Raw genomic sequence first — 24,652 nt, 5'->3', positions numbered from 1 at the left:
GTTTACAGACAAATGGCAAATTGTAATTCACCAGCATGGCTTGTTGGTGTAAGATCTCCAATTTTTCCTAACTTAGTTTTGATTTATTGCACCTTGCACAAAAAAATCTTTCTACAAACTGATGTTTTAAAGTCTAAGTAGGAGTTGACTCACTACTCTTAAAGTAAGGGGTTGTCAAGTCCTGTAGATCAGTTTAAACTGGAGGTTTTTGAGTTTATTTTACTTTTTCTACCCTTATATCCAACTAACTGCTATTGTTTAAGTTAATTAAACAAATGTTTGAATGCAAAAATATCTTTTAAAACTCAATGCTTTTGTTATACATTGCGATATAACCAGTTTTTGTCCCGTTTTGACTGCACCTCCGTATTCGCTCATGAGGAGTTCAGAGGTTTGTCCGCGCTCAGCCACCGTAGGCTACGTCAGACGTAAATACTGTCAGTTAGCACAGCTAGCACAGCTAGCAGCCACCTGGACAGACAACATGGCATTTACTCTGTACTCTCTCATTCAAGCAGCTGTACTTTGTGTCAATGCTGTCGCGGTTTTGCACGAAGAAAGGTTTCTCAGTAAAAGTAAGTGGGTGCCGTCAGGGCCGCGCGTTTCCACCTGATAGTGGAAAGTGGGTTAGCCGCTGAGCTAGCTAATGCTAACTACTCTGAAACTGGACCACTAGAACAAATGGAAACATGTAATATGTTTCCTCAAAGATTGGGGTTGTTTAAAGTTGTATCTGCTCCTAATGACGGGCTGAAACAGCGAGACAGAGGGGCTGTCTGCTGTTTGAGCTTAAAGAGCATATGTAACACTTTGATTCATTTAGAAACTTTTGTTTTAAAACATCTTCATTAACACAACAAATGCCCCACAATCAGACATGACAGAGTGACTCCAGGTGGGACATTTAATTACTGATACTACAAAAAGATCCAATGATAATATTTTTTAATATATATATATAATATGAAACTGGTGCCTATTCAAAGACTATTTTATTTCCCTCGCCATATTGACTGTGTGTGTCTCTCTGTGTCCGTGGTGTCTGTGTTATCAGTCGGCTGGGGAGTGGACCAAAGTGTTGGAGGATTTGGGGATGAACCAGGCGTCAAAGTGCAGCTCATGAACCTCGTCCGCTCCGTGAGGACGGTGATGAGAGGTGACTGTCCTCTGGTGCTACTGTTTATTGTGTAGTGAGGACCCCAGACCAGTCTTCCTGGGGTCCTCTTAGAAAGTTCAAGTTGTATTAATGCACAGATCCAGTTATAATACATACACACATCCTGTTTGAGGAGGAAGAAGAAAAATCCATGATAATAACAACTCCGTGTCTCTGTGTCTTGGCCTGCAGTGCCGCTCATAGCAGTCAACTCAGTCTGCATTGTGCTGCTGCTGCTGTTTGGATGAGGCGCTGCGGGAGGATGTGAGGAGAACATCTGCATCAACATCTGCATCAACTCAGGAACACACACAGAATGACCCCGTCGGCCTCTGTATGAATGTAGTCATTTAATGTTATATATGAACACATGGATCAGTTGTTATGGCCTTTATACAACACACTGGTTAAAAATAGATCAATTAATGCGGCTGTTTAGAATGGTTATTATACCTCTTCTTTGAATAATGACGAAATTACATTTGATTCTTGACTTTTTGGTTGTTTTAAAAAATATATAATTATCAAAACATTTTTTTTTTTTACATTTGTATCAATGAAGTCCTGAAAGCCAACTCTAACTACTGATGGAGTGATTGACTGTAAATTGTTTGTTAATATGTAGTACGTGGTTTTGTTCTGAAACTGCACTATAATAAAAGGTGAAAATAGTCAAGAGTGTGTGGTTTGTCCCAGCGCGGACGCCGTAGGGCAGGCCTGGCCAATGGCTGTAATGGGCATAGACATATGGTAATGGGACTGTGTTGAAGTCGCTGTTGCGCGTTTAAAAACTGGTTTTGAACACAGATGGGGAATGCGCGGAGCTGCTGTGTGGCCTCGCTCGCTGTTTGCTCGGTGTATTTAGTTTATACTCGCTTTTACTGTTCTCACAAGTTGCTGAAAACAAACGTCCTCACCAGCGACAAACTCCCAAGTTCCTGGTTCCTGTACGTGAAGTTAGTGAGCAGAGCTGTGACCCGGAGAACAGGACGCCTGTACACAGCAAAGACATGTGAAGCCTCTTACACGGTCCTCAACTGCAGGTGAGCGGCGTCCAACTCAACTCTATAACACATGAACAACAATGTGTGCCCGGTGTACTACCAAAAAGTGTTTGCTTGCTAAATACGGGTTTCTGTCCGCGGGAGCGCGCACAGTCTGTTTAAGCTGAAAAGCGGAGTTTACATGGCTCTACAACAGCTTCCATCAATACACTGCCTGTCAGAGCTAGGGTTGATGGTAGCCTGTGTATTTGAGATGATGACGCGCATTTTAACAGACTTCGCATTGGCTGTTTATAATGTGATCAAACGCTACCAATGTCAATAATGTTTTTTTTTATGTCTCTGTGTTTGGTATGTCCAATATCGTTCTTAGATAGACTGTAATCAACATCATCTGACTTTTGTGTGTAATAAAGACATTTGGCACAAAAAGGGGTTTCTATGAAGGAAACAACTTTGTGTCACATTTTAAAGACTTGACCTTAACCAATAAATTTTTCCGCTAAAGAAAATTGATTCCAGCTCCTGATGTTGCAGTAAAGGAGATTTCTGCCTCAAAATGACTTATATTGCCACTCACCAGAGCTTCATTTAGAAGATCTAATTAACCAATACCTTTTATCGCTTGAAAGGGCCATTGCAATGAATATACTGCAGTTTTGCACATGCCAAAAATTCATTCCATCTCCTGTTGTTGCAGTGAAATGGGTTTTCTGCCTCAATCTGACTTTGTCACTCACCAGAGTTATATTAGAAGATTTGACCTTAACCAGTACTCTTTACCACTTGAAAAATGAGCGAAGGGCCGTTGCAATGCATACTTTGGAGTTTTTCCTTGCCAGCGCCTGGTGTTGCCGTGAAAGTGCCTTATCATCTCACAAATACATACCATCGCTCGTAGATCTGACAATGCTCGTAATTTCAGTTTGATCCTGTGAAAGCAGCTGTAGAGCCATGTAAACTACGCTTGTCAGCTTTAACAGACTGCGTGCTCCAGTGGACGGAAATCAGTTTTTGGCAAGCAACAGGTGTCATTGAGTCAGTCTGTGTCTGTGTCTGTGTCTGTGTCTGTGTCTGTGTCTGTGTCTGTGTGTGTGTCTGTGTGAGGCTGGAGACGCCCGTGTTGAGGAGGTTCTGCAGAGCAGGAGGGTACGGTTGGGATTATCCAGACACTGAATACAGAGACATCCCGCTGTGCTTCCCCGAGCTGCTGTGTGGCCGGCTGCTGCTGATGCTGCTCACTGATGAAAACTTCAGACTCAGCCCAAAAGGTAGGCTAACTCTTGTACTGAGAAAACCTGGTCTGTAGGTCTGAGCAAAAGTTTCAAGATGTGGTACGTGACCATCCGTTGATTCAACACTGCAAAACAAATGTGGCACTGCAGTCACACACCGAAGAGCTGTTAGTGTAATAGATGAGAAAGAATCCCCAAAGTCCCATAGGCTGCTGTGCAAAGTGAGATTCCCAGGTCTTTTTAACAAAACAAGTCTGGGTTCTGATCCAGTGAGAGCGTCAAAACCTCAGTCCACAGAGGAAGGCACCCACAGCCTTACAGTCAGTCTTCAGGTCTGTAACTTTGTGACGTCACAACTCACAAGCTTGTGAGACGACACAGAGATGGTTTCTGTTTCTTAAAACCACAAATATATCTTCTTACAGGTATCAAAACTTCAAATAAAGTACAACATATGGGAACTCCAAGTGCCTAAAACGTTTCCATTTATATAGAACGAACATCTTGAGCGATCAGCGCAAGCACCAAAGACTGTTTCATGGCAGCAGGTGGCTGCAGTGCAGATAGGCTACTCAATTCAGAATTTAAGGCTTGTTTATCAGGCTTGTCTTTGCCACACGCCAGACAAAAATGTCCAACTGTTATCCAATCTATATCACATCGTGTGTGCTGTGACAAAAATGCGAGTGGTTACTCACTTAAGTCATTTTACGTTCATCCATAATATTCATAAAAGCTTATAAGCTCAGTTTTACTTGCACTGTATGCAGCATATAGTGTCTATTTGTTGAAAACAGACCAGACATGTGATACCATGTGACTTGTGTACCTGTGTAGCATGTAGCACTTAGCATGAAATCGGGCTTCGTGCAATAACATCAGCACCACCAACACCTTAGTTTGTACTAAAGCACTTTAGCACCTTGCACTTTAATATCTTACTAACCTCTTGTCAATGTGGAAGATTTCTGATCAACAGTTTTATCAATATATATAATAACTGTTATGTTTTTCCTATCTGTTTCCTCTGATTGACACCAACCTGCCAAAGGGACTGAGACAGAAATTAGCCTCATATAATCTCAAACATATTTCATTAATATGTATGTCCCATTTTAAAATAAATAAATCTCAAATAAAGTATATTTCTGTGTCATTTGTACATTATACACAGGTGGAAATCAGTATTAAACACATTACCAGTTTTTTTTAATTCGGTATACCTACCCAGTGTCCTGTTTCCCATGTTTTCATAGTTGTAATGACAATAAAGGTCAGTAAATAGTGGTGATATGTTAGTAATTGTGAGTTACATCTGCAGGTCTGGTCCGTGTGTGCCAGAGTTTGAAAACCCTCCAGCCTATTGACGAATTGAAAAAAGGTCCCTTCACGCTGCAGGTCAGAGTCCTGGTGTACCGACAGCTTGATGCAGGGGTGGAGGTGGACGTCTGTCTGTCTGCCACCTGTCGCTCTGGCTGCCCAGTGTGGGAGAGCGTCCTGACGCTGCTGTCCACAAACCAGCTCCACAGAGCCAGCACAGGCTTAACAGAGACTGGAAATCAAAGTGAGTATTAAAGGGATAGTTCAACATTTTGGCAAATTGGCCCATTGCCATAATCCCTATAGTCGTAGCAGTAGGTTCGTTACCTTTAATTGTCGGTGCAAGCTATTTTTAGAACGGCGGAGCAGAGCCGCAAGCTGCTCAGAGCTATGCTACGGAGGCTAATGGGATTTCTTGGTTTCCCTCATCAAACTCATCAAATACACAATCCAACAACTCCACAACGCTCTGGTGGACAAGTTGTGACCTGCACATTCACCACGCTATGAGATAATAACACAACGTTATGAGACTGAGTTGTTTTAGAGGTAAATTCATGCAAAACCACTGATGTGTGTTCCTGTCAGGGGCAGCTTTTCGGCAAGCAGTCTCTGCATTTGCCTCGAAAACAACTCTGTCTCATAATGAGGGTGATGAGGGAAACCAAGAAATCCCATTAGCCTCCGTAGTGTAGCTCTGAGCAGCTCACGGCTCTGCTTCGCCGTTCTAAAAATAGCTTGCACCAACAATTTGAGGTAAAGAACCTACTGCTAAAACTATAGGGATTATGGCAATGGGTCAATTTGCCAAAATGTTGAACTATCCCTTTAATGCTAAAAATATATATTTTGGTTTTTTTTTTGTTTAGTAGTAGTTCTACATTTACTGTTTATCCAGAGAGTTTAGGTCCACACCATCAGCATTACATTGGTGTGTATGTGTCGTTGTTCTGACAGGCCAGAGTGATGAGGCTGCACCAGGAGCCATGAAGCAGGTCGAGCTCAGGGTTCCCTGCTGTCCCGGCCTGCAGAGCGTGTGGTCCCTCTCCGACTGCTCCCTCTGTCGGCTCCTCTCTCTACCAGCCAGGCTCTTTGGCTGCAGATCTCACACTGCACCTGGACTCTGGATGCTGTCGGTCTGTTTGGCCGAAATAGAAAAACACAAAGGTACCCACATTGTGTGAAAAGACAAAACCGATCGTGTTATTTTACAGTATTATTATTTTATTTTGTTTCATTTCATTTTCCTCAGCTCTTCTCAGACCATATCAATGCTCTGTTGTTTCGTTAGGGGTGGAAGTCATCAGAGCTCCTGTTAACGTCACCGCGCACTTTAAGGAGCCTCTGTTGGTGCCAGGCAGAGTGACCATCAGGTTTTGGGAGAGGGCGGAGAACAGGGCTCAGTTTTCTGCCCCAGGCCTCAGCTTCCTCATGCAGCAACATGGAAGCAGCACACCTCACCTGGTGGGACTGATCGCTAGATCTTGATTGACATGGACTGTTGATGTTTTTTTATTTAAAACACATTAACCTGTTAATATTCAACTTTTTCCATCCATTCTCCTCACTCAGTTTTCAGTGTAAAGCACATACAGTCACTGTAGGTGGTCTGGACATTCAGCTTATATATTTTCTCTTAAATAAAGTACTACGAGTTACTATCTTTTTGTCAAAACCTGAGTTAGAGTACACATTTTTCTACTGTTATGTCATTGTAATACCTTCTGATAATGTGTTATTCTAGGGACAAGGCTGCGAAAAAGTAACAATGTAGCAATAAAATCACTGCCAAAAATGATCTGGAAATAAAATATTAAAGGACAGTGAGAAAAGCTAAAGAGCAGCAGTCAGAGAGGCTTCAGTACCGGCTGCGTCTTCACTGTAGTGCAGCAGCTGTTCTCTCATTTTCTAGTCTGAAGTATTGTTACTCAGCGAAAGCAGTGCTGCCTTCATGGTCCCACAAGTCCACTCTGAGGGTCCACCTCTTGGTCCTGTCCCTGGTCAAAGCGTAGATCAGAAGCTGAGTAATTGCCACCCCTGTTAAATCATGAACTAACTGTGATAAACCTAATTTTTTTTTTATGCTGAGTTCAGTTTCCCTCTCCACCCCCTGGCCTGGCCACTACCAGACCTGTTGAATCAGGAAACACTTCAACAACATATAACCTGTCTGACAAAGTGAAGCAGGCTGAGAGATCTCAAACACCAACACATCATGTCACGATCTAAAGAAAATGAAATAAAAAGCAAAATCATTGACATCTATCAGTCTGGAAAGTGTTACAAAGCCATTTCTAAAGCTTTAGGACTCCAGCAGAGTGAGTCTTTATCAACTAATGGAGAAACCCAAGAGCGTTTGACCTTTAGTTCACGAACTGATGGCCGAACGTTCTCCTTCAGGATTTTCTGGTCAAGGGCAGACTTCATGGTTCCATCAACTTCTGCAAGTCGTCCAGGTCCTGAAGCAGCGGAGCAGCCCCAGACCATCACACTACCACCACCATATGTAACGGTTGGTATGATGCTCTTTTTATGAAATGCTGTATTAGTTTTACACCAGATGCAACAGGATGCATACCTTCCAAACAGTTCAGCTTTTTCCTTTTGGTCCACAGAATGTTTTCCCAAAAGTCTCAGGGATCATCAAGATGTTTTTTTCGCAATAAATGGATGAGCCTTTGTGATCTTTTTGGTCAGCAGTGGTTTTCACCTTTGAACTCTCCCATGGATGCAGTTTTAGCCCAGTGTCTTTTTTTTCAGAGTCATTAACACTGACCTTTATGTGTAGTCTGCAGTTCTTTAGAAGTTGTTTGGGTTTCTTTTGTGGCCTCCTGGATCAGTCGTTGCTGTGCTCTTGGACTATTTTGGTAGGGCGGCCATATTGGGCAGTTGATAAAGGCTCTCACTGTGGTTTGTTAGAGTCTCAAAGCTTTAGAAATGTCTTTGTAACACTTTCCAGACTTATAGATGTCAATGATTTAGTTTTTTTGTCTCTTTTTTTTTTATTTCTTAAGATCGTGGTGTGACGCGTTGCTTTTTGAGATCTCTTTGCCTCCTTCACTTAACTCAAACAGGTTCTATTGAAGTGATTTCTTGATTCAACAGGTCTGGGTGTGGATAGTTAAATTATACTCTACTTAAAAAAAAAAAAAGGTTTATCACAGTTAGTTCATGATTTAACATGGGGGGCAATGACTTTTTCACATAGGGCCAGGTAGGTTTGGATAGCTTTTTCACTTCAAAAATGAAATCATTATTTAAAAACAGCATTTTATGTTGACTTGGATTGTCGTCTAATATTAAAATTCGTTTGACAATCTTAAACATTTAAGTGTCACAAATATGCAAAAAAGTAAGAAATCTGGAAGGGGCAAATACTTTTTCACAGCACTGTATGTACTTTAGCTATTTTTGTGATTGATGTTTTTTTGTCTCTGTGCCATGTACAGTATGTCTCAACTGCTACGACATTTTAAATTTCCCCTTTGGGATTAATAAAGTAATCTAATCAGAAACCTCACAGTCTGTGCTTGTACAAGGACGAGGCTGTTTTCCACCAGGTGCCGAGCTCCATGGTGATGTATTTGAGTGTGTTACCCTCTCAGTACATCTCATTTAGATTAAAACAGGCTTTAGTTGGCACATTACTCTGCAGTCTGGAGGACAGCTAGTGACTTTAAGAATAAGAATTAGCTACTTTACTGCCAGTTTTAACAAGGAAAGAAACAATAACTCTGTTAGTACAGTTGGAGATTGGGGTTTGGAGAGATTTGTCAGTCAATATGAATGAGTATCACCTTTTAATCTCAGCTAAACAATAACTAATGACAGTTAACACTGCAGTGTTTTATGTTACTCATGTGGCAAGTTTCAGAAACCATAAGCTGCCCAGTTCCTGTTGAAGGAAACCTCAGGTCCGCTGCGTCTCTGAGACACCATCCAGCCTCAGGCTATAATATGAAATAAAAAGAAGGAAAAAAAGTAAGAAATCAGGAAGGGGGCAAATAGTTTTTCACAGCACCGTAGGTGGTCTTTCTGCCAGTCCCTCCTTCACCATCTGGTATCAGGTAAAACTTAACAGAGCTGCTAGTTTGGGGATCACAGAGCCCCATCTTTCATACTTTAACTGGTAAGGAGAGTGACTTCTTTCTCATGAAATCGGCCTTAATACTGGCAGCAGGTGGTGCAGTGATGAGTACTCTTTCCTCCCAACAAGAAGGTTCTGGGTTTGATTCCTGGGTGGAGTTTTCATGTTTTCACTGTGTTGGTTCTTGCATCTCACAGTAGCTACACCTGTGCAGAAAAAATACATTTATGACATTAGATGACATTAATTCAACTGATTTTAGTCATACAAATTACACAAAGAGAAATGCACTGTTCAAAAACATGCACACTGGGTGGATTGGTGACTCTATATGTGGCACCAGCCACCAATGGTATTGACAATGAATGAATAATAAATGTCTTCTAGGCAAAAGCAACGCTTCCAATGTGGTTTTGCTGAAGTGTACAAATACAAATACACAAACAATATATGATTAGTGTTTTCATATGGACTGGTAAATTAAACAACACAGAGGATTACAGGGATTAACGGCTGAGGTCAAAATAATGCCTTGGAACGGTCGCACGGGGGCGCCAGACCACATAATTACAATGATATGAAAACCATCCGAAGTATCCAGCACACAATAGCAACCATATAATTTGTTGAGAACATACACACACACACACCAGGGGCAGCCCCCCCCGCCAATAGTCATTGACTTGTGGTAATGTCAATCACTAAGCTCTCACCACTGTTCACTGTACAGAGCTATAAGCACTAACCTCCGACTAAGGTTCTTAATCAACTGTACAGCAAACATCCTGGTGTTCTGTGTAGTAAATAAAGAAGATGGTGAAAGATTGTTATTGTTCTCAATTTCACAATTTGAGTAATGCTTGTTCTGGTTATTCTGTGTACACTGACTGTTACACAAAACACTGAGATGTTTATTGTACAGAGTTGAGCTCTAACTACTTGGTAAGAGTATAAAATATTGATGTTCACTTTGTGGATTTATTGTGTTGCTAATTCTGCGAAGATTTCCTATTTAAAAGGTAGAGCTGATTATTAATTGATTATAATTTCAGTATTGACAAGTGGAAAATGAAAAGGCCATAGGCATCTCCCTTACAAGGTGGCCAATAAAAGAAAGATGTAGACATAACCTACTGTAAACAGTGTGTAACTTAGTACAGTATAAATATTCAAGACGGCGATCAGTGGCAGCTTTCATTTCTGCTTTTGGGTTTCCAGTAAATTTAAATTATTTTTCAATAATTTAAGATGGAGAATTTTGGAAATATTCCAATTTGGAAACTTTCCATGGGAATTATGGGAATTTATAGGAATAATTGGGAATTTGTGGGAATTAACTGGAAATTGAGGGTCATTTAAACAAACTGTATCATATCCAAACTGTAAATTTTGTTTTGTCATAAGCAGACATCCATGCAAAATAATACAATTTCAAAACATGACATTTCAACAGATTTATTTGTGAGTAGAACTTTATCAAGTTTTAATTCTTGTATGAACAATTGATTATTTTACTGAACAACAAAAACATGAAGGTTGAGTAAAATATTACTATTTAGTACTTATTAAGGGCCAATTTTGTAAATTTCTGATTTATTCCCATATATTCCTGGTGATACATCGAAAGTTTCCAATTTTGAAAATTCCTGTAATTTTGCAACCCTACTGGGACTGATGTGTGACAACATTATCGTGGTTTTGATGTGACATCCCATAGTCTGACTGCTGTGTGACGTCATCGTTTGGTTGGAAGGGGATGTGTGACATCACCGTTTAGTTTTGATGTGACATCATTTTGTGACTTTGATGTGGTCGTTAGGTGGTGTGACATCATCACTGAGTTTGGTGTAGATGTGTGACATCACTTTGTGTCATTTTCTTTGATGTGAAATCATTTCCTGGCCAGAGTTTGACGTGTTGACAGAATTTTGACAACAGATACATTTTATAATGGAGGAATACACAAACATGGCGGAAAACCTCACTGAGGAGGTTCCCATGGAGAAAATAACTGAGAGTAAAAGAAAAGATAAAATGTTTTCTGCTGCAGATATTCCAGAGATTGTGCAGGTATTTAAAAAGTACGATGCGGATGACTCTGGAGGGCTGGATATGAAGGAATTTGCTGGAGCAATGAAAGAAATTTATGGTTCTGTGAATACTGAAGATCTTCAAGTCCTCCACATGCAGATTGACGCAAACTGTGACCTAAACGTGGACATCGGTGAGCTGCTGGATTTCCTGGTAGACAAACAGACAGCATCAGAACAAAGTAGAAATGACCCCTTCCCTTCAGCTTTCAATGTGATACCTGTGGGTCACTATAGAACAACTGCTGCTCTGGCATTTCACCCCAAAGGGAAAATCAGGGAATCCAAAAAGAAGAAAATAAGGAAATACATGGAAGGTCACTACTTCTCAATTAGCTCAGATGGTGTCTTCAACATCTGGAATGACAGCTTTGAGAAGCCATATAAAGTTCCATTATATACGAAACAAAACACCTTTCCTCATGGGCACAAGAAGACAATCCGTGTTACTGACATGGTGTACATGTATGAGCTCAATGAGGTGGCTGTCTCCACTACTGACAGGGAACTGATATTCTATCATTTCCAGGACATCCCTACAGAAATGGGCATCTCTCACTCTCTAATATTGGACAACATCGTTGTAAATGTAACAAACTACTGGTCCAATGGCACAAAAGCATTGTTTTCCTTTGGTGATACGAAAGGCAATTTCTATGTGTTTTATTCCCAGAATGTTTCTAAAACTAGGATCTTGTGCTCAGCGGCATTTGAGGAATTATCTCTGCACCCTTACCCAACTGTTTATCTTTCTACTTTGTTGAGGACCCACACAGAAGGCAACATGTGTGTCAGACTCCCCGTCTTGAGAGATGTATGCAGTCAGATCCAATACATCCCATCTCTTGACTCATATGCTATCTGTGGTTGTACAAGCCGGACTATGGCGGTGGTCCAGCTCCCTAAGTTACCAAGTGATCTTCACAAAACGAAAAAAGTTCTCAGAGACGTAAAAACTTTTCACAGCAAAGGAGATCAAAACTTTTTCAAATGTGTTGCCTATTCCCCTTCGGCTGACCGTCTCCTTACTGGTGGTGTAGGTGGCTTTCTGCGGGTGTGGTTTAGGCACAATACCAAATGCTTTGAATATGCAGTGCAAAAGCATTTCAAACCCATCACCCACTTGACGTTTAATCATATTGACCAAATATTTATCAGTATATCTGAGGACATGAATGTATGTGTGTGGTCTGACGGTGATTGGCAATGTAGGCAAAGTTTCCAGATTCAAGGTATGGGACATGATCGTATCACTAGTATGTATTATAACATATATAACAACGAGTTAATCTTGGCTAATTCAAACATAGGAAAAACTCTTGGTAGAGGAACCAACCGTTCTGAAAATATGCTGACCTCCCATGACAAGCCCCTGTGCGATGTACTCTATCACAGCATTTTCAAACAGGTTGTCTCAGTCTGCCAGAATGGTGAGGTGACAGTGTGGGACATCTTAACAGGAAAGGCCATCTCACACTTTAAGGTCACTGTGGATCAGCAAGTGGGACACACAGCCATAACATTTGACGAAGCACAGCGCAGACTAATCACAATTTCCCAAGATGGGAAAGTGAGATTATGGAACTTTAACAGTGGAAGAGAGCTGTCTGTGCTTCCGGTGGCTGTGGCAAAGCAGGTGACAGGCATCGTCTGCATTAACGGTAGGATGTTTGTGTCATCGAAGATGTCAAAGATGATTTTTAACCTCGATACTAAGGGAGATGATCACAGATTTTTACAGCACAGCTATTTAAATGACATTTCCTCAATGGATGTGCATGGAGGCACGCTGATTACTGCATCCAGCAATGGAAATGTCATTATCTGGAATATTGAGACTGAAGAGGCTATATACTTCATAAATACCAAGGAGAAGCCTCAAACAATGATGGCATATAAACATGGCCATGCTAAGACTGGGATTCTGCCTGTTAAGAAGAATCAAAAAAGTATCAAGGACACTCTGAAAAACCAGAATAAAAATGGTCTTCTTGTCAAATGTCTGCGGACCAGGGAGATCACCTTCAACACAGCCACAATACTCACTTGTGCAGAGGGCTACGTCTGTGCCTGGTCTGCTAAGGTGAAGGGAGGTTTGCTAGCAAAGTTCAGGGCAGTTCAGGATGAAGATGCAGTCATTACCACCATGACAACGGATATCAGTGAGAAGATACTACTGGTTGGAGACACTACCGGAATGATTTATCTGTGGGACATTCGGGAATTTGGATTTAAAAAGAAGAAAGACAAAGGGCCATTTGAGGATATAAATGGTTGGCAAGTATCTGTGTGTCAACCTCCACTGTTGGGCTCTTGGAAAGCTTGTCCCACAGAGGTGGTGAGTATTGCTTGTGACCCCCTTTGTAATGACATCATAACTGCAGGTTTGGACAACAATGTCCAGCTATGGACAAACACAGGCTGCAACAAAGGCCTCTTTGGGAAAGACCATTGGGGTACTGCAGCAATTACCCAAGAGGAAGAGGAGGAAGAAGATTACGAGGACCCTCAAGATGAATCAGGCAAATCTGAAGAACAGAAATCAATGCTTCATTTACTATTCTCTGCCACTCGACCAGAATCACCGTTCAGCCCAAGACAGTTTTTCTCAATAACGGGATTTGAGGAGGAACCATTCGACGATGATGATGATGATGAAAAACCGGTAACAATGCGCAACATCCTTGCCTTAGAGAGGCAGGTAAATAAATGTCTGATTAATTTGAACAAGTATTCCAACAGCTTAAACAGCAGGGACCAGCAAAAACCTAAGGAACCATATTCATCACGCAGCTCTCAAAAAGTTCATTTACCACGTTACCAGGCTAATAAGAAGCCAAAATTTTCCCCAGTCAAAGATCCTCCCAACAAGCACTCCGTTTACCCAGAAATGACCTGGCATAAAGACAAATATGGCCTGCCTACGCTCAGACGCACTTTTCCACCTCGTCCAAGAGCTCCACAGTTCCCTCATGAACCACTCCAGCCACAGCCATCTCCACCCCGACACACAGCAGACTGTAGTGAGGAAAGAAAGAACAAAGAAGATACAAAGGCTGAGCCCACCAACAGCCAGACTCAGTTTGAGCCACATCAACCTCAGACCCAACCCTCCACAGGTTGTACTGAGGCAGCGAAGAGCTCACTGAACACACAGAAGTCGGCTGTTACAAAAAAGCAGGCATCTGAACGCACAAGACGTCTTTTACGCTTACCAACTCGATCTGAAAAGTCTCAGCCAGCAGACGGCCAGACTCAGATTAAGCCACATCAACCTCAGACCCGACTTAATACAGATTGCACTGAGACAACGAAGCGCTCACTGAACACACAGACATCAGCTCTTACAGTAAAGCAGGCATCTGAACGCACAAGACGTCTTTTACGCTTACCAGCCACATCTGAAAAGTCTCAGCCTGCAGAAAGCCAGACTCAGTTTGAGCCACATCAACCTCAGGCCCAACCCTCCACGGGTTGCACTGAGGCAGAAAAGAGCTCACTGAACACACAAACATTGGCTCTTACAGTAAAGCAGGCATCTGAACGCACAAGACGTCTTTTACGCTTACCAGTTCGATCTGAAAAGTCTCAGCCAGCAGACGGCCAGACTCAGATTAAGCCACATCAACCTCAGACCCGACTTAATACAGGTTGCACTGAGACAACGAAGCGCTCACTGAACACACAGACATCAGCTCTTACAGTAAAGCAGGCATCCGAACGCACAAGACGTCTTTTACGCTTACCAACTCGATCTGAAAATTCTCAGCCTGCGGAAAGCCAGACTCAGATTAAGCCAAATCCACCTCAGACCCAACCCTCCACAGGTTGCACTGAGGCAGCGAAGAGCTCACTGCACACACAGACATCGGCTCTTACAGTAAAGCAGGCATCCGAACGCACAAGACGTCTTTTACGCTTACCAACTCGATCTGAAAAGTCTCAGCCAGCAGACGGCCAGACTCAGATTAAGCCACATCAACCTCGGACCCGACTTACTACAGGTTGCACTGAGACAACGAAGCGCTCACTGAACACACAGACATCAGCTCTTACAGTAAAGCAGGCATCTGAACGCACAAGACGTCTTTTACGCTTACCAGTTCGATCTGAAAAGTTTCAGCTAGCAGAAAGCCAGACTCAGATTAAGCCACATCCACCTCAGACCCCGCTTATCACAAGCCCCACTAACAACACAATTAAGAAGCAAGTAAGATTCAAACAGGGAGGCGATTAATACACCCTTGTTCCTCCCTTGTAATTGGGTTTTACACTGCTATAGGCTTATGCTACGTTCACATGGAGTCCTGCAGCCGGTAAACAGCAAATGCCGCTGGACGGAACGGTAAAAAACAAACGGTCAGACGGCACGGCACAACGGCAAGAGGCGTCACCATGTTGCTATGGCAATGTCAACATACTCGTACTCATACGTCACGTTCGATTGAGGATACTGTCGCGGCAGACGGCAAAAGTTAAAATATTTGAACTCGGGACGGCATTGCTGTTTGCCGTTCCCGTCCACAGTATTTTTTGCCGTGCTCTCCCAAGTTTTACCGTCGTCCTCTCGTCCACTAACAGGACATCCGGCTGCCGGACTCTGCTGGGGGACACATCAGGTTACATGGAGCCCTCTCCTCTCCTCTCCTCTCCTCTCCTCTCCTCTCCTCTCCTCTCCTCTCCTCTCCCCTCTCCTCTCCTCTCCTCTCCTCTCCTCCCCTCTCCTGTCCTGTCCTCTCCTCTCCTCTCCTATTTTCTTCTCTCCTCGCCTCTCCTCTACTATTTTCTCCTCTCCTCTCCTCACCTCGCCTCGTCTCTCCTCTCTTGTCCTGTCCTGTCCTGTCCTCTCCTCTCCTATTTTCTCCTCTCATCGGCAAGAGGCGTCACCATGTTGCTATGGAAACGTCAACATACTCATACGTCACGTTCGATTGAGGATACCGTCACGGCAGACGGCAAAAGTTAAAATATTTGAACTTGGGATGGCATTGCTGTTTGCCGTTCCCGTCCACGGTCCCCCAAGTTTTACCATCGTCCTCTCGTCCACCAACAGGACATCCAGCTGCCGTCTGTCGTCTGCCAGACTCCATGTGAACGTAGCATTAGACTGACGGGGGACACATCAGGTTACATGGAGCCCTCTCCTCTCCTCTCCTCCTCCCATTTTTTCCTCTCCTATTTTCTCCTCTCCTCTTCTCTTCTCTCCTCTCCTCTCCTCTCCTCTCCTGTCCTATCCTCTCCTCTCCTCTCCTCTCCTCTCCTCTCCTCGCCTCTCCTCTCCTCTCCTCTCCTCTCCTCTCCTCTCATCTCATCTCCTCTCCTCTCCTCTCCTCTCCTCTCCTCTCCTCTCCTCTCCTCTCATCTCATCTCCTCTCCTCTCCTCTCCTCTCCTCTCATCTCCTCTCCTCTCCTCTCCTCTCCTCTCCTCTCTTTCCTCGCCTCTTCTCTCCTCTCTTTCCTCGCCTCTCCTCTCCTCTCCTATCCCCTCCTCCTCTCCTCTCCTCTCCTCTCCTCTCCTCTCCTCTCCTCTCCTCTCTTTCCTCGCCTCTTCTCTCCTGTCCTCTCCTCTCCTATTTTCTCCTCTCCTCCCCTTTCCTCTCCTCTCCTTGAAAGTTAGTAGTAAATAAGATTCAACCAAGGGGGGAATCAATACACCAGAATACCAATTAACTCTGTGTGCTTTGGTTCTCCCACCAAATAATATAAAAATAAAAAATAAAACATACATTGTGAGCAAGTATTCATTAATTCAACAAGAGTGACTGAATTACACTTTTTCTCAATTGCTAAGACACATTTCTTGAAACCTGCCATCCTTTTCTCTTAACTGTAAGCAGTTAAGAGAAAGAATAAAATAATAATATCCAAAATACTAGCATTATGTCTCTATAAAGTTCTACCTTTTCTTATCAGAGAGGATCAGACAGGCTTTATCAAAGGTAGAAGATGAGTTACAATGTTAGTAGGCTTCTGCATATTATCAATATTGTCAGACAGGAAATTGATTGCATGGTCATTTCATTGAATGCAGAAAAGTTCAAACCAGAAGTTTGATTTTGCTGTCTGGGCAGCATGAACAACACAAGGAGCCTGAGGCATTCAACCATGTCGAATGGCCATACCTGTTCAATTTTATTAAAACTTCCCACTTCATAGTTTTTTTTTTAGTATATTTTTTGGGCTTTTATTGCCTTTAATTGATAGTGCAGTCTAGAGAGACAGGAAATGGGGAGGCAGAGAGTGGGGGAATGACACGCAGGAAAGGGCCGTCCGACGCGGGACTCGAACCGGGGCCGCCTGCACCGAGGACTGAGCCTCAACATGGTCATCATAGTTAAGCCCATCAGGGCTGCCCTCTTGGCCCCGCCCTTTTTGCTCCTGCAGTAGAGCCTCTTTCTAAAGCCATAAGGCAAGACTCTGAGATCCAACATAAATTTCTCTCTATGCCGATGATGTTTTGCTTTATGTATTGGAGCCTGAAACTCTTGTTGAAGTAATCACTCTGTTCCGATGTGTTTCGGGTTACAAAATCAATTTCTCAAAATCTTTGGCTATGCCAGTGGGAAAGAAAGAACTAACACATTACCCTCATTTCCATTTCCATGGTCCATTACAGGTTTTGTCTACCAGGGCATTCACATCACACCTTCGTTTTATGAAATGTTTCAGTCAGCCGCAGTTTTCAGGACTGCAAAGAAGACATACCTGTGTAGTAGTGACTGCAGACAATCACACCACATAGAAGCCCATACAGTAGGTGATGATTAAGATGGATTTCATTTGTATAAGTCTAGCATTTTTTTCTTTTTTTTTAGCAAAAACCTCCAGACTACCTTTATAAAAAAAAAGCTCCATAAACAGATCTAAATGTAAATGTTTAACATTTAGGTTTAATTTGGTGTGGCTTCATCTTGCATAAGAGGCCCGTCTCAAAGCAGACATTTTGATTTGTCATATAACCCAGTGCTATTTATGACCCTTAACGGCTTCATTTTATTCATATGTCCCAGTGAGCCCTGGCAGTGTGATAGTCCACATAGGAAAATAAATCTGGACTAGATGCTTGTTGTCTGGCCCAGTTCCATGACCTGAATCTGGCCCATATATAGCATGAATGTCAGATGCTCCTTCCAAATCTGGACCAATTCTGGTGCACATGCACACACAAAAATCAGTCAATACTGGATGATAGGAGCTGGGTTCTGCTCATATGTTGGAGGACGTTGGCCAGAGTTGGGTCCAGGACACATTTTTGGACCAGAAGCAACACAAGGAGCCTGAAACCTGTGCTTTTCCCCCTGTGCCACATTGCTGCCAACCACACATACACTTATTATAATAGGAAAAGTGTCTTGTACATTACCCACAGCTTAGACTACCCGGAGCAGGTATGACTCCTAACATATCTCATCAAAATATTGAAGGTCATGTTTTCTAGCTACAGTTGAAGGAAATTATTTTTGTTTTGTTTTATCAACAGGACTTTGTGCTGTTGGTTTCATAGCTGTACTGTACATGAACACTTTGTCAGATGCCATGTCTACCCCATGACTATACAAGGCTAATGCAGACATCATCCCCACAGGGCATGACAACTTTTCAATATTTGATCCCTCCCATATTCCTGTTTGCAGCTTTCATGTATGAGCAGCTCTGTCCTTCTGTATTATTTATTGGAACACATTCAGTGCATGGGACTGAGAGAAGTGGCTTTTCATGCATCCCTGCACCACGGCAATGTTTTAAAAAAAAAAAAAAAAAAAAGGAAGCATGGAGATAGTTTCCAGTGCGTGTACGAGAGGAGAACAAAGGAGCAAAGGTTTCATCTGTGGTTTTCCCTTTGAACACTTTCATTTCACACACATTTTACATTCATCCGAAAAATATTTAAGGTCAGGTTTAGTCAAGATTACCACTCCACTAGTTCATTCAACTTTGGTAGAGAATGGCGTAAAACATTTGCAGTAAAATTTAAAAAAAAAGAAAAAAAGAAAGAAAGATTTGGTAAAAATGGAGAGGATGAGCTGATCTATTTTTTGGTAGCTACCATATCTACCAATGTCAGAGTGTATTTCTCTGTAATGTTATCTTTTTGCTCTCCTGCCTTTACTTCTCACATACCTTGTGCAGATGTGTTTAAATGTGGACATTACCTAAAAGAAATAACATAGTGCAGCAAAAGCCCAAATAACTGAAGGGGAGGGGAGCATTACCGCTGATGTAATTACAATCAGTGGAAGGTCCTGTGACTGCCTCTCTGCACACACACTCTACAGTACAGCTGTGCAGGATGAGGGGAGGGTGTGTGTGAAGACTCTCTGTTTATAGACATCCAGGTGGAGGAGGAATCAGTTTCAGCAGCTGCGCTGGAGATCAGCAGGACGCGCTCTGGATCATCCTGCATCTGCCATGTGATTCTAATCACAGGGACTTCAGGGGAGCAGGGTTCAGCTGCAGAAGAGTTGAGGTAAGAATCATTTCTTATATTATTACACATGGAAAAATAGAGTTTTCTGCATGAATGGTCTGTACTGTGTATCGTTACCGCACTTCTGTGATTGAAATCTAGTCCATTTAGTGTATGGGACAGTGTGACTTTGCTGCGTAACTCTGTTATAGTCCTGCTGGGACCGGTCACACTCACTGGCTCTATAAATTTTCTGTCGCAGGACAAAATGAAATACCTCAAACTGCAGTTGGCTATAAAGTTATTTATACTGAGCTGGACGTTGGGCCTTTAACACAGGGTTAATTCTAGACATTCAAGCTAGAGGTGACACACATTCTCTGAAGAAATCCAGTTTGAGGTCAACTATAAGTACATGAGATAACATAATTATAGTGTAAATTCTCCTTGTCCTCCCAGGATAAGCTCCTTCTGCCACAGTAAAAGCTGTTGTCAGCTTCTTCTAGTCACTACTGAAGCAAAACCAGCCGCAAACCAAAGCACTAATGCAGTGAGTGTGTTTAAATCCAATCTATTTTTCATCTATTGTTGTTCAGTCGCCACCACAAGCCAGAGCGGAGCACACTGACAGTCACTTGAACGTGTACATTGCCGCTATTATTCATTTATAGAGTCCCGATTCTGTCATGCATATGAATCAGTGGAGTGTAAGAGGGTCAGTCTGTGAAGCGCCTATACAGAGCACAGTGCATTTAGCATGTAAAGACTTCAAATGGAAACACTTCTCGTGGCGAACCTTATGCTATAATATAAGAATATGTCCTGATATACTGTATATGTCAAATGTGCTCTTTTAAAGTGTAACATCAAACTGATAAGCGTCTTTCTTACTGCAGCTCTGTCTGATGCTCATTTTTACTCTGTGTACTTTTAAAGCACCTGAAACTGAGTGTGAGCTGTGGTTTGACAAGTGATGCGTTCTTCTCTTCATCTGAAATGCTGCTTCTGTGTGGGGATGGGATGGGAGGGGTGTGTGTGTGTGTGTGTGTGTGTGTGTGTGTGTGTGTGTGTGTGTGTGTGTGTGTGTGTGTGTGTGTGTGTGTGTGTGTGTGTGTGTGTGTGTGTGTGTGTGTGTACACGCCATCTTTGAGTGAAGCACTTTAGAGGAGTTCATCTGTTTCTTTTTTTCAAAGAGCCGATCCTCAGGGAATTTAAGTTATTTTCTGCTTCTTTTAAGAGTACCAGCTTCATTTATTTATTCAGACAGACCAATACTAAATGACAGTTTGTTCTCTCTTACTGGTCCACTACTGTTCATAAAACTACTCCTCTACATTTACTATTACCTGCCCTGGTTGCCATGTTTGTAAGAGATGTGAATGATATAAGTACTGCATTATGATGGAGGAGGGACTTCTGAATGGCCCTACAAGGCACATTTCCTGGAGCCTATGGGTCCAGGGCCTCTGTTAGAAGTAATATGTGGCTGTCAAATAAACCATAAGTCACCACAATGCAATGCAAAATGATAACAAAGAGCTACAAAGAGAAATCACAGGTCTAGAGTAAGACTAGAAAGACAAGAAAGAGATGATCTGACAACAAAGATACATTACAGAACGAGAAAGACTTGAAAGTGAAGAGACTCAATGAAACATGATACAGTAGGATTATAGAGACATGGCATGGCTGCAAAGAGATACTACACATTCAAAAGAAGACATTATATTACCAGCAGACACATTCTAAGACAACAAAGAGACATTATACAACTTGTCATTTTACAATGACGAAGAGACATTATAAGACTCACAAAACAACTATAAAGGAATGCAAAATTAAAACAAATATGCATAATGCATGACTATGTAGAGACACACAATGATTTAAAAACAACCACAAACCCCTCCATGATTGTCTTCAGTGGGTTCTAATGGGTTATGTAGTTTATAGTGTCTGTCACAGTGTACAGTATGTAATCAGTAATGGCACAACAACAATGCTGTGGCAGGTAAAATGTTAAGGAAAACGCAGAACTCACTGGATGGTTTGATGACGAGAAAAATCAAAATATGTCAAAGCAGCTGTACTCCTCAGGGAGGTTTATGAGCAACAGCTCCTGCATGCCTTCATCAAAACATCAAATATCATCCTTCCAGTAGCAGACAGAGACTGTGACAGTAAGCACTCATCAGGTGTTCTGGATCCCGCTGAGGATCAGGGGCATGTCATTGGTTTTTGGCCGAAAAGCAAAGTGCGACCTGGTGGCTACAGTGTGATGCCAAATTATACTGTAGGTGTAGAAATCACATGAATTTGTGCATGGAAATGCCATGGCAACTATTTATAATAGTTGTGAAAACTCTGGACTGCACAACAACAAATGTTAACCTCATGGTGACACTGGAGGAAGAGTCACATGACAACCAGACAAACCAGCTGACAGATGTTAAAGAGGAAATATTCAGGATTATTTCCCAGCTCTCGTCTCAGCGACACCACAACACAAACGCCCCCCATAACCCATAATTTCCTGTTTATAACAGATAAGACTACACAAATATACACATCATAACATCGTATTTGATAGCTATATAATGTTATTCAGCGCTCCATGGATTGCTTTCTCGCCGGCTTCATTAAAAACAATTGGGCATGGCCGGGAGGAAGGTTAGCAATACAGCAGCAAGGTGACAAGACTTGTATAGTTCACCTTTAGGATATTTTAAATGCCAGAAACAAAGATTTTATATGCTCATTTATTTTTATTCACAGGTGTAAAGTGCCTGTAGCAACAGCAGCTGACAGAACAGAAGTCATTGATAGATTCAACTAGTATTTCCATTATTAAGACTATTTTCTATTCACTTTTAATTATTAGTCTGATCTTTCATGGTTTAAACCTACATGAGGGATTGGTGTGAGCTCAGTATCCAAAGTGAAACTCTCTCTCTTTTCTTTATCTTCCTAACCTGTAATAGTTCAGGACAAGAACAAGCTTTCACATGAGATTTTCTTTCTGTTTTGTTTTACTGCAGCAAGTGAAAATACATGAAGAAGCAAGGAAAGCGTGACACCGCCAGCATCCCACTGTCTTCTCCTACAGGGAGCAGCGGCGTGCAGGTGTACCATGACTACCAGAAGGTGGCTTTTAAGATGTTTCCTGGGAACGGCCACGCCACAGAGAACGGGGCCCACGGCCGGAGAGACGTCACAGGCAAGATGCCAGACGTCGTCTCCAAGAGTCAAGAGCAGAGGTCCGGTGTGAAGAAGGAGGAGAGCCTGAACAGGAACTCCACATGGACCATGGACTCCAGCAGCCAGGCCTACTCGGGGCCGGAGGACAACTCCACAGACCCACATGAGACGCTGACAGAGACCTCCACTCTCACTTACATTGACGCCCACGTGATGGAGGACTCCACGGAGAACCACAGTCTCCACGGGATGGGGATGCCTTACCTCAAAGAGTTTGTGCTCATCGACGACGACGATGATGGAGACATGTCGCTGAGGGAGAAAACGGTCACAGACTTGTCGGTCATGGATGGAAAAGCAGCCGAGCTGGTGTGTGGGAGGCTGCTGTCCACCTCCAGTGGCTCGCTGTCAGAGAGTAAGGACGAGTCTCCGGTTCCTGAAGCTCCTCCGCCTGCTGAGGAAGTTCAGATCATCATCACACATGAAGAGAAACGCTGCTGTCACTGCATCATCTTATGACCCTGCAGGAGGTCACGGGTTCAACAGCTGCCAAGAATCAGGACTGTGAAGCCATCCATCCAAAGAAACCTCTGGTGAAACGTGCTGAGCCTTGAGCCTTTTTTTTTTTTTTTTAATTCCATCCATTTCCTGGCAGCGATTTTACAGAGCAGTATTTATTATTTTTGTCTGAAATACCAGCCAGTAATGTGTTTTAGTAAAACCAACAATTTATGAGAATATGAAATGTGCAAGTGTTGTTGTTGGATTTGCATTTACAGAATGTGACTGCGTGGGTTAAAAAAAATATCATTTTCAAGCTTAACAAACATATCTCTGACATCTGTGATGAAGTTTTCATACTAAAAATGCATGTTGTAATGACAGGCTTTGTGATAATAACATAGAAGATCTTGAATGATCAGGTGCTAATGTCAAATAAAGGAATCCTAAAAAATAAGATCCTGTGTGTAGTTATTAGATTATTAGATTATTTGTTTAGTTATGAAGTACTGGCCTCGATCCAGAGATCTTTAGATATGTTCAGGTTTGACTGCGTGTTCCAGTAGCTGTATTGCAGATGCAGTCTGGATCCAGCCTGGGTCTGCATTTAGAGATACGTAAGCGTTTAACCTCTTGCAGCACTATGTAGTACTCTTTTCCCTTGGGAGGGGGGACTCATGCAAGCGTGCAATGCAGTGTTGGCACCCAGCTCTTCCAGATAGCCAGAGCTATGCTATTCCACTTATCAACAGCTGGAGGCGCCAACATGCAAGGAAGAGAAGGAATCAGCCAACAAAACTCAGAGAGTAGGAATAAAAACTTTAAATATATATATATTTAAAGACTACTCGCAAAAGTTTCAGGTGAAATGTATAGTGAATGTAAAAGGTTCATGCTACAGTGAATCAGGCTATATCATCTAGTAGTAGTAGTAGTAGTAGTAGGGCATTTAAGTAGAAGTAGGCTATGAAGTGGTAATTTCTTCATCTCAAACAATGTATTGAAACAAAAGCTAACAGCAGTGGTGGGTATACTGTACCACAGCAGAACGTGTCAATGTGTCAGTAAGTCATCATGTGGCCAAAGGGCGTCCACTTTTATGTCTTCCTGTGACTCTTCCGGTCTCTCTGAGTCTCTGTTCAACCTGCTGATGATGCTCTGTGACACTGAGCTCAGTGGACACTTCACTCTGACAACATCTCATCTGAAGCCTCGACATGTCCAGGTACTGTTGATGGACAGTCAGGTGTTGTCTTGGTCTCATGTTGTCAACATGTGAACAGCCTGATGAAGAGAACAGTTGCAATACAAACTGTCATTGAACCGGTGGATTCATGGATCAGACACTTGTTAACGTCTTCTTAGAGAAGCATGTTGTTATAAGTACTGAAACACTGAACAGTTGGTTATGTGCATTCAAAAGTTTAGAGAAGGTCCAATTAAGTTCACCTTTAAAGGTTATTGAGCATTTTAAGTGTATTCTGAAATTTCATCCAAAAGCTGAATATCCCTAACCTTTTGTGAGTAGTTTATAGTATATAATATAATATAGTATGGCCTTTTGTCTTCACTATAACTCAGAGCATTCTTATAAGAAAACCATATAAACCTAAATCTTGCGAAGTGTGACATCTACAGGCCGAAGCAGGAGTCA

The 24,652-nt window shown here is 42.4% G+C and overlaps 4 protein-coding genes and 1 pseudogene across 4 annotated transcripts; all 5 read left to right on the top strand.

Annotated features, from left to right (window-relative positions):
* Window positions 1–403: 403 nt before the first annotated feature.
* Window positions 404–1,828, top strand: LOC146982175 (immediate early response 3-interacting protein 1). The gene is made up of 3 exons (XM_085787751.1): window positions 404–575; window positions 1,055–1,156; window positions 1,349–1,828. The coding sequence occupies exons 1-3, from the start codon at window positions 485–487 to the stop codon at window positions 1,402–1,404; spliced, it is 249 nt and encodes an 82-aa protein (XP_085643877.1). The 5' UTR covers window positions 404–484; the 3' UTR covers window positions 1,405–1,828.
* Window positions 1,829–1,885: 57 nt separating this feature from the next.
* On the top strand, window positions 1,886–6,739 carry LOC146982174 (uncharacterized). The gene is made up of 5 exons (XM_085787750.1): window positions 1,886–2,199; window positions 3,268–3,431; window positions 4,717–4,959; window positions 5,673–5,882; window positions 6,007–6,739. Exons 1-5 carry the CDS (start codon window positions 1,964–1,966, stop codon window positions 6,201–6,203), a joined length of 1,050 nt encoding a protein of 349 aa, XP_085643876.1. The 5' UTR covers window positions 1,886–1,963; the 3' UTR covers window positions 6,204–6,739.
* Window positions 6,740–10,707: 3,968 nt separating this feature from the next.
* LOC146982173 (WD repeat-containing protein on Y chromosome-like) lies at window positions 10,708–12,994 on the top strand (annotated as a pseudogene).
* Window positions 12,995–13,782: 788 nt separating this feature from the next.
* On the top strand, window positions 13,783–15,129 carry LOC146982172 (uncharacterized). Its single transcript, XM_085788265.1, has one exon. The coding sequence runs from the start codon at window positions 13,783–13,785 to the stop codon at window positions 15,127–15,129; it is 1,347 nt and encodes a 448-aa protein (XP_085644391.1).
* A 3,989-nt stretch (window positions 15,130–19,118) lies between these two features.
* Window positions 19,119–23,416, top strand: LOC146982171 (uncharacterized). Its single transcript, XM_085788235.1, has 2 exons — window positions 19,119–19,359; window positions 22,338–23,416. Exon 2 carries the CDS (start codon window positions 22,351–22,353, stop codon window positions 23,014–23,016), a length of 666 nt encoding a protein of 221 aa, XP_085644361.1. The 5' UTR covers window positions 19,119–19,359; window positions 22,338–22,350; the 3' UTR covers window positions 23,017–23,416.
* Window positions 23,417–24,652: the final 1,236 nt, after the last annotated feature.

The sequence above is a fragment of the Trachurus japonicus genome, chromosome 9, assembly GCF_045865225.1.
Source record: "Trachurus japonicus isolate A0001 chromosome 9, Traja_1.0".
NCBI classification, from domain to species: domain Eukaryota; kingdom Metazoa; phylum Chordata; class Actinopteri; order Carangiformes; family Carangidae; genus Trachurus; species Trachurus japonicus.
Note: the sequence above shows the minus strand (reverse complement) of the source record. Positions and strands in the feature narration are given on the sequence as shown.

Coding starts and splice junctions, on each gene's coding strand:
- LOC146982171 (XM_085788235.1), top strand. CDS start 22,351: ATGAAGAAGCAAGGAAAGCGTGACACCGCCAGCATCCCACTGTCTTCT.
- LOC146982174 (XM_085787750.1), top strand. CDS start 1,964: ATGGGGAATGCGCGGAGCTGCTGTGTGGCCTCGCTCGCTGTTTGCTCG. Junction 3,432..4,716: donor CTTCAGACTCAGCCCAAAAG/GTAGGCTAACTC, acceptor TTACATCTGCAG/GTCTGGTCCGTGTGTGCCAG. Junction 5,883..6,006: donor CGAAATAGAAAAACACAAAG/GTACCCACATTG, acceptor TTGTTTCGTTAG/GGGTGGAAGTCATCAGAGCT.
- LOC146982172 (XM_085788265.1), top strand. CDS start 13,783: ATGACCTGGCATAAAGACAAATATGGCCTGCCTACGCTCAGACGCACT.
- LOC146982175 (XM_085787751.1), top strand. CDS start 485: ATGGCATTTACTCTGTACTCTCTCATTCAAGCAGCTGTACTTTGTGTC. Junction 576..1,054: donor AGAAAGGTTTCTCAGTAAAA/GTAAGTGGGTGC, acceptor CTGTGTTATCAG/TCGGCTGGGGAGTGGACCAA. Junction 1,157..1,348: donor CGTGAGGACGGTGATGAGAG/GTGACTGTCCTC, acceptor CTTGGCCTGCAG/TGCCGCTCATAGCAGTCAAC.